Source organism: Cydia strobilella, chromosome 23 (genome assembly GCF_947568885.1).
Source record: "Cydia strobilella chromosome 23, ilCydStro3.1, whole genome shotgun sequence".
NCBI lineage: Eukaryota > Metazoa > Arthropoda > Insecta > Lepidoptera > Tortricidae > Cydia > Cydia strobilella.
In genome coordinates, this window is record NC_086063.1 from 4,605,526 (window position 1) to 4,618,569 (window position 13,044).

The 13,044-nt window shown below is 46.7% G+C and overlaps 1 protein-coding gene across 1 annotated transcript in view; it reads left to right on the forward strand.

Annotated features, from left to right (window-relative positions):
* LOC134751698 (heterogeneous nuclear ribonucleoprotein U-like protein 1) overlaps positions 1-13,044 on the forward strand; it is a 34,861-nt gene that overhangs the window by 15,484 nt on the left and 6,333 nt on the right. Inside the window, exons 13-24 of the mRNA XM_063687143.1 lie at positions 1,634-1,823; positions 2,552-2,698; positions 3,860-4,109; positions 4,643-4,721; positions 5,109-5,229; positions 5,967-6,089; positions 7,563-7,691; positions 8,232-8,400; positions 8,484-8,729; positions 9,511-9,676; positions 10,201-10,451; positions 12,121-12,242. Coding sequence (XP_063543213.1) covers positions 1,634-1,823; positions 2,552-2,698; positions 3,860-4,109; positions 4,643-4,721; positions 5,109-5,229; positions 5,967-6,089; positions 7,563-7,691; positions 8,232-8,400; positions 8,484-8,729; positions 9,511-9,676; positions 10,201-10,451; positions 12,121-12,242 — 1,993 coding nt within the window. The remainder of the gene's footprint in view (positions 1-1,633; positions 1,824-2,551; positions 2,699-3,859; positions 4,110-4,642; positions 4,722-5,108; positions 5,230-5,966; positions 6,090-7,562; positions 7,692-8,231; positions 8,401-8,483; positions 8,730-9,510; positions 9,677-10,200; positions 10,452-12,120; positions 12,243-13,044) is intronic.

Here is a 13,044-nt window from a genome sequence, read left to right on the forward strand (position 1 = left end):
TCAACTTCGGACACGACCAGTGAGTCTTGTATTATGTACACTTCAGTTCGACCGCACGGCTCTCGGCGGCCGCGCGCTGTTCCCGCACGTGCTCACCAAGAACATCTGCTACCGGGTCAACTTCGGACACGACCAGTGAGTCTTGTATTATGTACACTTCAGTTCGACCGCGCGGCTCTCGGCGGCCGCGCGCTGTTCCCGCACGTGCTCACCAAGAACATCTGCTACCGGGTCAACTTCGGACACGACCAGTGAGTCTTGTATTATGTACACTTCAGTTCGACCGCGCGGCTCTCGGCGGCCGCGCGCTGTTCCCGCACGTGCTCACCAAGAACATCTGCTACCGGGTCAACTTCGGACACGACCAGTGAGTCTTGTATTATGTACACTTCAGTTCGACCGCGCGGCTCTCGGCGGCCGCGCGCTGTTCCCGCACGTGCTCACCAAGAACATCTGCTACCGGGTCAACTTCGGACACGACCAGTGAGTCTTGTATTATGTACACTTCAGTTCGACCGCGCGGCTCTCGGCGGCCGCGCGCTGTTCCCGCACGTGCTCACCAAGAACATCTGCTACCGGGTCAACTTCGGACACGACCAGTGAGTCTTGTATTATGTACACTTCAGTTCGACCGCGCGGCTCTCGGCGGCCGCGCGCTGTTCCCGCACGTGCTCACCAAGAACATCTGCTACCGGGTCAACTTCGGACACGACCAGTGAGTCTTGTATTATGTACACTTCAGTTCGACCGCGCGGCTCTCGGCGGCCGCGCGCTGTTCCCGCACGTGCTCACCAAGAACATCTGCTACCGGGTCAACTTCGGACACGACCAGTGAGTCTTGTATTATGTACACTTCAGTTCGACCGCGCGGCTCTCGGCGGCCGCGCGCTGTTCCCGCACGTGCTCACCAAGAACATCTGCTACCGGGTCAACTTCGGACACGACCAGTGAGTCTTGTATTATGTACACTTCAGTTCGACCGCGCGGCTCTCGGCGGCCGCGCGCTGTTCCCGCACGTGCTCACCAAGAACATCTGCTACCGGGTCAACTTCGGACACGACCAGTGAGTCTTGTATTATGTACACTTCAGTTCGACCGCGCGGCTCTCGGCGGCCGCGCGCTGTTCCCGCACGTGCTCACCAAGAACATCTGCTACCGGGTCAACTTCGGACACGACCAGTGAGTCTTGTATTATGTACACTTCAGTTCGACCGCGCGGCTCTCGGCGGCCGCGCGCTGTTCCCGCACGTGCTCACCAAGAACATCTGCTACCGGGTCAACTTCGGACACGACCAGTGAGTCTTGTATTATGTACACTTCAGTTCGACCGCGCCAAACTTAGAATTGGCAAAAGCAACTTTCCGAAAGCAAACTTAAAAAAAAAAAAAAACAAACAGGGCTGTACGGGTACCACAAGCTTTTAACTGATCTGACATTGACATATTCGCTGTTTCTTTCTATTCTATACATCTCGCTCGCCGTAATATGCCAGTTCGAGCGAGATGCATAGAAATTAATTACGCACATGCTAGCGAATATGTCAGTGACAAGTAGGCCATTAATGCTCATGTTACCTAAGTAATCCACCAGGTTTTTTAATGTAATAACTTTTAACACGAGTTATTTGTACCAGATACAACATGCTGACAAAGACGAAGATAGTCCGCAAACGCCTTGAAATACCCATCGAGCAAGTTCTAGAAGAGAAGAGGATTCGCGAAGAGGAGATCCAGCGGCAGAAAGAGGAAGCTGCCAGGAAGGAGAAGGAGCGAAAAGATAAGGAGAAGAAAGAACGAGAGGAGCGACAACGGCAGAGGAGAGAGGTGGGTTGAATACGTTTTGTAAACTTTTGTACTATGAGTTCATATTAAACTAATTTTATTAGGGTTCCATACCCAAAGGGTAATAAAGGGCCCCTATTACTGAGACTCCTGTCTGTCTGTCACCAGGCTGTATCTCATGAACCGTGATAGCTAGCAGTTGAAATTTTTACAGATTATGTATTTCTGTTGCCGCTATAACAACAAATACTAAAAAGTACGGAACCTTCGGTGGGCAAGTCCGACTTTCACTTGTCCGGTTTTTTTAACTCTACGTGAGTTAATCAGTAAAATAAGTTTTTAGTAACTTACGCTCGCGTATTTTTTAGTCACTCACGCGATATGTTTCAACAAGCCTTGGTCTCCAATTATTTTGGTGTCAAAAAATATCCCATGTCCTATGCAGGACTTAAACTATCTCCATACCAAATTTCACCTAATATGGTTTAACGTTTTACTAAACAGTTACTTTCGCATTTATAATATTACTCTTAGATTTAAAACTATTCTCCGCCTACATCTTCGTCTTCGTAGAAGTCGTTAAAACCTTTCTCCTAATCCGATTTTTACCCGAGCAATCTACTAGTCATCCTACAACATTAAAGCTCCTCATCATTTGGTGAGTGTATATTTCAAATTTCAAGGACCTACATTCAATAGGCATTAATTTAGGCTGTGCGTCGACTGTCAGTATCTAAGTAACGGAAATTGACATAAATGTTGCAACACAGGAGCGCGAGAGACAGGAACGCGAAAGGAAAGAGAAAGAAGCTCAAGCAAGGAAAGAAAAGGAAGAGGCGGAAAAACAAGCACAGGGGGACAAGAATGGAGAGGGGGACAAGGATGGAGAGGAGGAAAAGAAACAGGACGAGCCTAAGGTAAGTTTTAAAACACTAAAAATCTTTGATTACATAAGATGTACCTAAAAGAACTTTGTACAGATAGTTACATTCCTTTATTAGGGTGCCGTACCCAAAGGGTAAAAACGGGACCCTATTACTAAGACTCCGCTGTCCGTCTGTCACCAGGCTGTATCACATAAACCGTGGTAGCTAGACAGTTGAAATTTTCACAGATGATATATTTCTGTTGCCGCTATAACAACAAATACTAAAAATAGAATAATATAATAGTACATTACTACAGAGGCCGGGAAGGAAGGGGTTGCCGGCCGAATAGAATATACGGCCGAACGTAGTGAGGCCGGATAGTTATGAGGCCGACAACCCGTTTTCACGCCGATGTATGGATAGTGCTTTTCTCAAACGTTTAATATAGGTATATAGTTTGTCAAAGGACTGTCTTATTTCAATCATAGACAGAGAGAATCATACTATCTTTGTCTTACACTAGTACTAACACCCAAGGATGAGTATATATTTTTTTGTTGTTATTTACTGACAAGATTTGCTTGACCAACTATATATATCAATCAATAAAAAAAAAAGATTGTTTTTTTTTATAGGCGTATTGGCAGAATGTCACAAACGAACGAAAAAGCAAATATTGCTTATAGTTTTTTTTTATGGCTGAATGCCATGATGCTGTGCCACAAGTATATGTGAAATAGAAATTTAAAAAAAGCCACTTCCCGGCCTAGGCCTGCAACTTTGTATAAAATTTCATTACAGACCTCTCGTTTAGCCGCGCCTGAAACGTGATACTTCTCAGCCTAATATAAAAAACGTAATATCAATATTACATAGCATGTTTGTGAAAATATTTAAATGCGGCTCCTATACAACAAACGTGATTTTACGGTATCTGTCCTGTCACAAGTAAATCTTTTTTTATTTTTTGAATCATTATTGGTGCGGCAAATCTCAGTCACTTTTCGCCTCATTGCCGTTCAAAGTGCTAAATCGATAGAATAGATCTCACTGCACCCATTAATACGTGCATTCCAACACCATACTTATATCGACCGGGATACTACATGTCGTAGTCTTACATTAAGGCGGGTAATATAGGGGTCTAATCGATCTTTAGCAAGACCAGTCAGTCTGAAGACCACTTAACTATTTTTTTTTTATTAAAAGGAAAATGGCGATAAGCCGGAAGAAGGCGCGGAAGTGAAACAGGAGCCTATGGAGACTGAGTCGGCACCCGAGGCCGAGCCCGCGAAGGAGGACAAACCAGCTGAACCAGAGGACAAACCGGCTGAACCAGAGGACAAACCAGCTGAACCAGAGGCCAAACCAGCTGAACCAGAGGACAAACCAGCTGAACCAGAGGCCAAACCAGCTGAACCGGAGGCCAAGGAAGACGTCAAGGAGGAACCGGCACCAGGTAAGACGAACTAAAATTCATAGTCATGTTTTACCTCAAAAGGGTCTACACAAGGGGTTTTCAACAAAAGGGTCTACACAAAACGAACCGACTTGTGAGAAAATTGCCGCGCGAAGCAGCTCGGTTTGTGTAGTGACAAAATCACTCGCGGCTGTAATGCTTCCTAAGGGTATTCCATTTGTCCAATGTGCATGTGTTTTTTAAGCAACATGTAAGACGTTAATACATATTGTACAAAGATCTTGGACAAGTGGAATCCCATAACCACCCTAAGGCAATTTCTTCAATTTGCCAAATGCATTAATTTGGTCTTTGATGAAGGAAAACATCGTGAGGAAACTGGACTAATTATAATAGTCTTGTGTCTTGTTTGGAAGTTCAGATGGCAGATATTAACCAGCGCCTGCGCCAATTCTCAAGAATTAGCTTACTACCGGGTCAATACAACCGGGAAAGTATTAAGATGATGAGAATTCTAGAATATTTCATCCCATCTTCAGAAACAATATCTCAAAGAATATTTTTATTTATAGAAGGCCCAGTCCCGGAGGTGACTGAGGAGCAAGTACTGAAGGGTCTTACACTCGACAAGCGGATTAAATTCGTCACCAGGTATGTTTCTCAATCAATATTCCTTCTTCCTTCATTGTTTTATTCTTTTCCACCACCGACGATCGGCAATAATGCATCTTCTTCATTCAAACGAGATTAATTTAGAGAAATGTGCAATCATTCGTTTTGACCTAGTGTTTTTTCATTTTTACAAGCAATAAAATTAACCAAAATTTATAAAAAAACAATTACAAATATGGAATCAATAAAATATTAGATTGTTTGTTAGAGATGTATCCAGTCCCCAGTACCTGACTCGTATGTGTAGTTTCCGGCCTTCCTTGATGGCGTTAAGTTACTACAACCCGTTCCTTGTACCTGAGTCGTATGTGCAGTTTGCGGCCTTGCTTGCTGGCGTCAAGGTACTAGAACTGCAACTGTTGGCAGGTTCACGGTGGAGCAGGAGCTGGACGGGGCGGAGGCGTGCCTGCTGCCCGGCTACGTGCTCATCGCGCATGCGCAGCTCGTGCCCGGGCCCAGGCGACCCGCCTCCAAGGCCGAGTGCGAGGTACAAACAAACTCCACATACCACTAAATATTGTTACTAAGAGCAAAGATAGATATAACCCCGTAATAGATGGATACAGTCTAAGGAAAAAACGTGCCTCGAAAATCACGAAAATTTGATTCTCGATCAGATGGCGCCACTAGTTTTGGCCTACACTCGTATAGAGGGCGTTGACTGATTCGTTTGTTATTTATAATTTTAACGCATACCAGTGAAAGAACATGGGTCAAAGTCATATAAAAATAATTAATGCAAATAAAAAAAACATTTATCCATATTTAAATACGTATTTTTATAAATATTTATTTTTAGTTTTAAAGTGTGTCGACAGATGGCAGTGAATTTACTGGGGTTACAAAATTTACTATGACAGTACCGCTCTAGTATAAGTTACTCTATGCTAAGAGGTTAGCTAAAAGTGTATCTGCTGAGTTGACAATTGACGAGCGTTAACTCGTAAAGTGGTTAAAAGAGACATATTATTAAGCGTGAATGTCAGCTGCCGCTCCGTTGGTGGGTTGAAAAAACTTTTACCATTGCGTAGTAAGCGATGAAGGCATATTAGAATTCCGTATTTACTCCCATACAGTCACCCGTGAATAAGATGCATGTAACTCAAAAACAATACAAAAGGTAATCACTGTCCATATTCCGGTCAATATAGGTCTAATAACAGACTTGTTCATAGGTAATTGTAAATAAATATGGAACATAATATAATATGATTGTATGAGCAGGTGATCCTGATGGTGGGCATGCCGGGCGCGGGCAAGACGCACTGGGTGCGCGCGCACGTCGCCCAGCATCCCCAGCGCCGCTACAACCTGCTCTCCACGCAGGACCTCTTCCATCGCATGCAGGTACACACACACACACACCGCACACGAGGGACATGACATACACACGCCAGGTGGGATGAGGTGACTTGCTGATTCATCAAGTTAATCTTGCTAATATTGAGCTCTGTGCGTGCAGTTTATCGTAGGACAGCGATCTCCAGTCTCCAAACTCTAGCCGAGGGCCATTGTTCAATTCGTGCAAGCCGTTACATGGCTTTTATGACATTATGACTAAGATATCGTGGGGAATCGAGGCGAGCGGGGCGGACAGCCCGCAGGTCGCAGTTTGGAGACTTATTTTATTTAAATTTTTCATTTACATGATTTATTATCCTAAGATATGCTTGGCAATGTCCATATCCACAGCGGAAGATCTATATATACTGGAAGACAAGTTGAAATGAGTCATGATGGTAAGATAAAAGGATATAACTGAGAAAACAGTCCTGCGGGCGCTCACATTAAAGTATTGTAAGTATCTGGGTGATATAATTCTAGAATTTATGGTTGATTTAAGGTCTCAAAAGAGTCACAAAAAACTGGTCAAAGTTCATCTTAAAAGCAACAAATTCCAGCCAAAAAAGATTTCTGCCAAACACCTAGGTTTCCGATCTAATCCATAATTTCAACTCTTATTAAATGTCTGGTTGTGCTAGAATCTACTTCCAAGATTATTATAAGTAAGCTGAGGTGAGTATTTGAAAGTTAATGCTTGCACTGCCAAATAAGGTATCCGCAAAGCGAGCTAATTTTTGCGCCTGGAAGGAGAATGGAAGATAAAATATGTCTACACATGAGTCCTATGACTTGAAAAAAATCTTGCGATGAAAGTTCTGTACTTTCATTATGTAATGAATACAATATGTTTTATGTTAAGTTCACCGTTAACTATAAATGTTTTACATGGGAAAATAAGTTCAAGGAATACATAATTTAATATTACACAATAGCAAAGATGGTAAGTATGATTTATTTATTAGTTATTAAGATACGGCAAAGCAACTAAGTGACCTGACTAAGATAAACTGTACGATGGTTTGGACACGTTTCTATATCAAATAATCCCAATTCACCTCGAATCTCCCAATATAATTTCTGTTTGATTGCCACCAACACAACACAATACACAACAACTAATGATATTTCTCTTGCAGCTTAAGGTTTGACTCTAACGAGTGCAACTGTTCACAACTGATACTAATGTCCGTCTGTATTTTCAACAGGATGCAAATGATCAGCATTTAAAAAAAAAACTAAAAAAAAAACAACCTTTAGAGGTCCTTTATTCATTTAGAGAATAGGCATATGCCATAGCGACGAACGACGCAAGAAGATTATAATATTGATACCAGTGGGTCGCCGAGCAAGAGGATATACATCTCAACGGACGTCCCTGGTATCAAAGCAACTTATACTCTATATCTATAGCTGTAAGGTGTAGGTTAAGTCCCCCGCGCCGGCCGCGAACCGTCCCTATACGAACCTTGTGTGCAGGTGGACTGCAAACCCTTCCGAGACACCTGCGAAGGCCGCTGGGACGCCATGGTGTCCAAGGGCGCTAAATGCGTGCTTAAGTTGTTGGAATTCGCCCACGGGAGAAGGCGAAATTACATTCTGGATCAGGTGAGAAAAATAACAAAACAATATGACAAATCTTTTTTTGGCAGCAACCTGAATGAGAACAATTGAGATCTAAGGCGACCATACCCTTGATAAAGTTACAGAAATGGATGTTTTATATGCTTTGCGAGTAATCTTAGAACCAATTTGACCAAGTGGAATAGGAACTTAACACCTTCGCCGTTTTTGTATGGAAGCATCGACTGATATCAGATTTAAAGTGGAAGACTATTCTTGGTTGGTCGAATTAACGTAAGCATCGGCTACTAACTCCGCAAGGTACGTCCTAATTATAAGTTAACTATAAGGACTATACCGTTTATGCTCCCTTTAATTGCTAGGTTATGTTTCTAGGGAGGTGAGTAGGGAGCGGTATTGACGAATTTACCTAAATCGAAACTGAACGCAAAGCGGATCTCTATTGAGCTTGTTCTAGGTGGATACTGCCTAAGCGAGGCGCCAATACTATAATGAGAAATCTTTTCCTCCACATCTTCTACGGACGTCTAAATACGGTACGCGGTTTCGATATCGCGGTAACAGACGAACGTATACCCGTCGGCTCAGAGGAGAAAACTGCGGGAATTCGACGGGTACCGGCGGGTGGCGGTCGTGGTCGTGCCGGACGCGGAAACATTCGCCGAGCGAAGCGCGAAACGCGAGCAATCCGACGGCAAGGAAGTCCCAGACGGAGCCATCATGGACATGAAAGGTAACTCTCAGCCGAACTTATACCGCCCCCAAGCCCGCCGATACCGCGCATACAACGACACTGACACCCACCCTCTCTTGTAGCCAACTTCGCGCTGCCGGAGAAATGCTCGTGGATCGACGAGGTCATCTATCCGGAGCTGAACGAAGAGGAAGCGAAGAAGATTCTGGAAGCCTTCCACAAGGAAGCGAAGGCGGCGGGAGTGGTGAAGGAGCGGGAAAAGAGGGACCGCTCCTCGGGCCGCGACGCGCCGCCGCAGAAGAGACCGCGCTCCGGAGACCGCAGGCACGGCCGCGATGATCGCAGGAAGGACTTCAGCAGAGATCGCGGTCAGTGCCTTATCATGTTACAAGCTTTTATTTAACTTGCTATGTTTGTATGTTATGTGCATGGGGTCGAATTAGTCCCACTTCTGTTCAATTGGGCTGAAATTTCACATAGGTAGGTACAATCGGGGACATTCCCGGTGAACCACCTTAAGGGCAAAAATCGTTTAAACGTCTTGCAGACGGTCAGGCGATATCATAAAAAAGTGATAGTCAATAGCATGTTACTTAATCTAAGTGTTGAATTTTGTACACATCCTAAAAGGAAAGTCCATTACCGATGGCCGCAATGTATGATCCGAGAAAGGGCTGCTGCTTAAGGTACTACTTGATGCCCCGGTGTCCTGGCCGATTCAACCACCGTCAATATCAGAGCATTACCAAACAACCAAAGTATCATCGAAATGTAAAAATAATACTTCGTCAAAAATTCGTCCAAAGAAATTAGGCTTTCGAAATCCCAATGTGAATTTATCTGAGCAAATCCGTACTCAATATTAAAAATAAGAAAGTGTGTCTGTCTGTCAGTCTGTTACCACTTCACGCATAAACCGTTCAACCGATTTAGTTGAAATTTGGTACAGAGATAGTTGGAGTCCCGGGGAAGGACATAGGGTAGTTTTTATCCCAGAAATCATCCTTTAAGGCGGTGGAAATTGCGGTGAAGGTTTTTATGGGGAATCGATAAAATGCAGATTGGAAAAAAAATAAGCTACCCAAATTAATTAATAGCAGACGAAGTCGCGGGCAAAAGCTAGGAACTAATACACCGTTCTTTCCACAGAGGACAGATGGGGCGGCGGCGGCGGGGGCGGCAACAGTCGCTGGGGGCCGTCCGGCCGCGGGGGCGGGGGCGGGGGCGGGGGCGGCGGCGGCGGCGGACGCTGGGGCGGACCGAGGGACCGGCCCGGCCCGCCGCAGGGACGCTTCGATCGCCCGTGGGGAGGACGGTAACAAACACTATTAAACTTGTTTTCCTAGCAATATAGATTGAATCTAAGGAGCTGCGCTGAGGTTTTGTGACCGCCGTGCAGTTAAAGCAAACACCGAAACAGGGCACAAACCTGGTGGCGACAGCCGCTGGGGCCCTTCTAAACGCGGCGGCGGCGGCCGCTAGGGAGGACTCGGAGACCGGCCCGACCCGCCGCAGGAGCCTTCGAGTCTTCGACCCTCCCTGCTCAGCCGTTCACTCTTAACAGAGTGGTGGTATCTATTGTGGATAGTGCAGCCCTCGCAATCCGCCTTCACTTGTCGCGGTCTTCAGCGTTACGGGAACATTGGAGTGGTGGTTTAGTCACTTATAAAGTTATAAAACACGCGGGGGTGTGAACGGCAGAAAGATAAGGTGCACGGGTCGATACAAAAGCCGATTCAGAAGAGGAATTGAACGTTGGAATCTGAATTTTGGGATGAGTCAAAAAAAATGTAAACTATGCATGGAGCAACAAATCAACAACGGAATTTTTATTTGCAGCGACAACGGCGGCCCACCGTTCAACCGCGACCGCGACGGTTTCCGCGGCGGGCGCGGGGGCGGGTCCGGCCCGAGCGGGGGCGGGGGCGGGGGCGCGGGCGCGGGCGGCCCGCCCGGCATGCGCGGCGAGCGCGGCCCGAGGCAGGAGCAGCGCTTCGGGGGCGGCGGCGGCGGCGGCGGCCGGCCGGACAACCGCGGCGGCCGGCCCGTGGACAAGCGCCCGGGCGGACCGCCGGGACCGGGGCCGCAAGGTTACTACTATATCATACTACTAACTACCCTTGTACCTGATGTTACATATACGAGACTGTTTGTTTCTTAATAAATAAAATAAATAAATATCATATTCTTCTCGAACGTTTCTAAATCGTACACAAAGGGCAATGAACTGTAGAGTTCTACGAACTATACGTTCGATAAAACTTACCGATACGAGCTGGGGTTTGAACCCGGTGACGGTGAAATTGCATGTCTTCCCGCTAGTTTACCATTGCTTGTTTCGGTAATAATAATACTTTTTAATTTTTACTACATAATACTTTTTAATTGTACCTATGTGTGAATTAGGAAACTATAGGTCTATAAAAAATCAATTTGTAGCTATTAGCTAAGTTGCTTATGTTTATTTTAAGACTGTTTGTTTCTCAATAAAAAAAAAAAAAAGGTAATTATATTTTGGACGCAGCGTGGCAAGGACATAAAATTATGATATGAGCATTGAGCGGTATTGAATGTTTTGCGATACGTACGTGGCAGAAAACTTAATTGTTAGCTGGGAAAGTTTGTAATAAATGTGTCTGCGTGTGTTCTACTACATTTAAAACCATGCTAATATACTCACAATAAGTTCATCCAGGGACATCTAACTTTGTATAGTAGCCACAACGTAAGAATTGATATTTGAAAATTACGAATTGCCTTCATATCCCAATTTCCCAAAATCACCCAGTATACAGGGTGGAAATAGATTTTGGGTCAGTGAGGGCAGCTACCAGATCCCGTGTTGCTAGGCGAAAATGGTCTTAGGAGACCTTCCTTCGATTTCAAATTAATGAAGATTGGCGTTTACGGATTTTGGAAAAAACATACAGGATGCGACAAAATGGTCATTTTTGACAACCTTTTTTTTTGATGCCAATCGATCCTATTTCCTGTCCAGGATCAAAAGCTTGTATGAGACCAAAAAGAAATTTCCGGCTAGAAAAGCCATAAATCGAGAAAAACTTTCCCCATACAATTTGTGTGAAAATGAAAAAAGTTTTTTTTTTTCATGTATTTTTTTATGTCAATCGATTTCATTTCTATCCAGTATCAATAGTTTCCTTGGGGTCAACTTTCGGTAATGTACAAAAAAGCCAGAAATAAAAAAAAACTGTTTTGATACATTTCCTATGGAGAAAAAGTGAAAGTTTTACTTTTTCTCCGTAGTAAATGTATGAAAAAAGTTTTTTTTAATTTCTGGCTTTTTCTGGCCAAGGGAACTATTGATACTGGATAGAAATGAAATCGATTGACATAAAAAAATACATGAAAAAAAAAACTTTTTTCATTTTCACACAAATTGTATGGGGAAAGTTTTTCTCGATTTATGGCTTTTCTAGCCGGAAATTTCTTTTTGGTCTCATACAAGCTTTTGATCCTGGACAGGAATAGGATCGATTGGCATAAAAAAAAGGTTGTCAAAAATGACCATTTTCTCGCACCCTGTATGTTTTTTCCAAAATCTGTAAACGCCAATCTTCATTAATTTGAAATCGAAGGAAGGTCTCCTAAGACCATTTTTGCCTAGCAACACGGGATCCGGGAGCTGCCCTCACTGACCCAAAATCTATTTCCACCCTGTATAAGGGTCAATTCATAATTGTGAAATATGAGTAGTAACGTCGGTCCGAGTAGAGTATAATAGATGTTTGCGTATAGGTGGCGGTGGCGGCGCGGGATCGTGGCAGCGCGGCGGGCAGGCGGGCGGGCGCGGCGGACACATGGGGGGCGGCCGCAGCGCGCCCGGCGGGCAGATGCAGCGCGCGGGGCCGCAGGGCAAGGTAATGCAGCTTGCGTGTAGGTGGCGCTGGCGGCGCGGGATCGTGGCAGCGCGGCGGGCACACGGGGGGCGGCCGCAGCGCGCCCGGCGGGCAGATGCAGCGCGCGGGGCCGCAGGGCAAGGTAATGCAGCTTGCGTGTAGGTGGCGCTGGCGGCGCGGGATCGTGGCAGCGCGGCGGGCACACGGGGGGCGGCCGCAGCGCGCCCGGCGGGCAGATGCAGCGCGCGGGGCCGCAGGGCAAGGTAATGCAGCTTGCGTGTAGGTGGCGCTGGCGGCGCGGGATCGTGGCAGCGCGGCGGGCACACGGGGGGCGGCCGCAGCGCGCCCGGCGGGCAGATGCAGCGCGCGGGGCCGCAGGGCAAGGTAATGCAGCTTGCGTGTAGGTGGCGCTGGCGGCGCGGGATCGTGGCAGCGCGGCGGGCACACGGGGGGCGGCCGCAGCGCGCCCGGCGGGCAGATGCAGCGCGCGGGGCCGCAGGGCAAGGTAATGCAGCTTGCGTGTAGGTGGCGCTGGCGGCGCGGGATCGTGGCAGCGCGGCGGGCACACGGGGGGCGGCCGCAGCGCGCCCGGCGGGCAGATGCAGCGCGCGGGGCCGCAGGGCAAGGTAATGCAGCTTGCGTGTAGGTGGCGCTGGCGGCGCGGGATCGTGGCAGCGCGGCGGGCACACGGGGGGCGGCCGCAGCGCGCCCGGCGGGCAGATGCAGCGCGCGGGGCCGCAGGGCAAGGTAATGCAGCTTGCGTGTAGGTGGCGCTGGCGGCGCGGGATCGTGGCAGCGCGGCGGGCACACGGGGGGCGGCCGC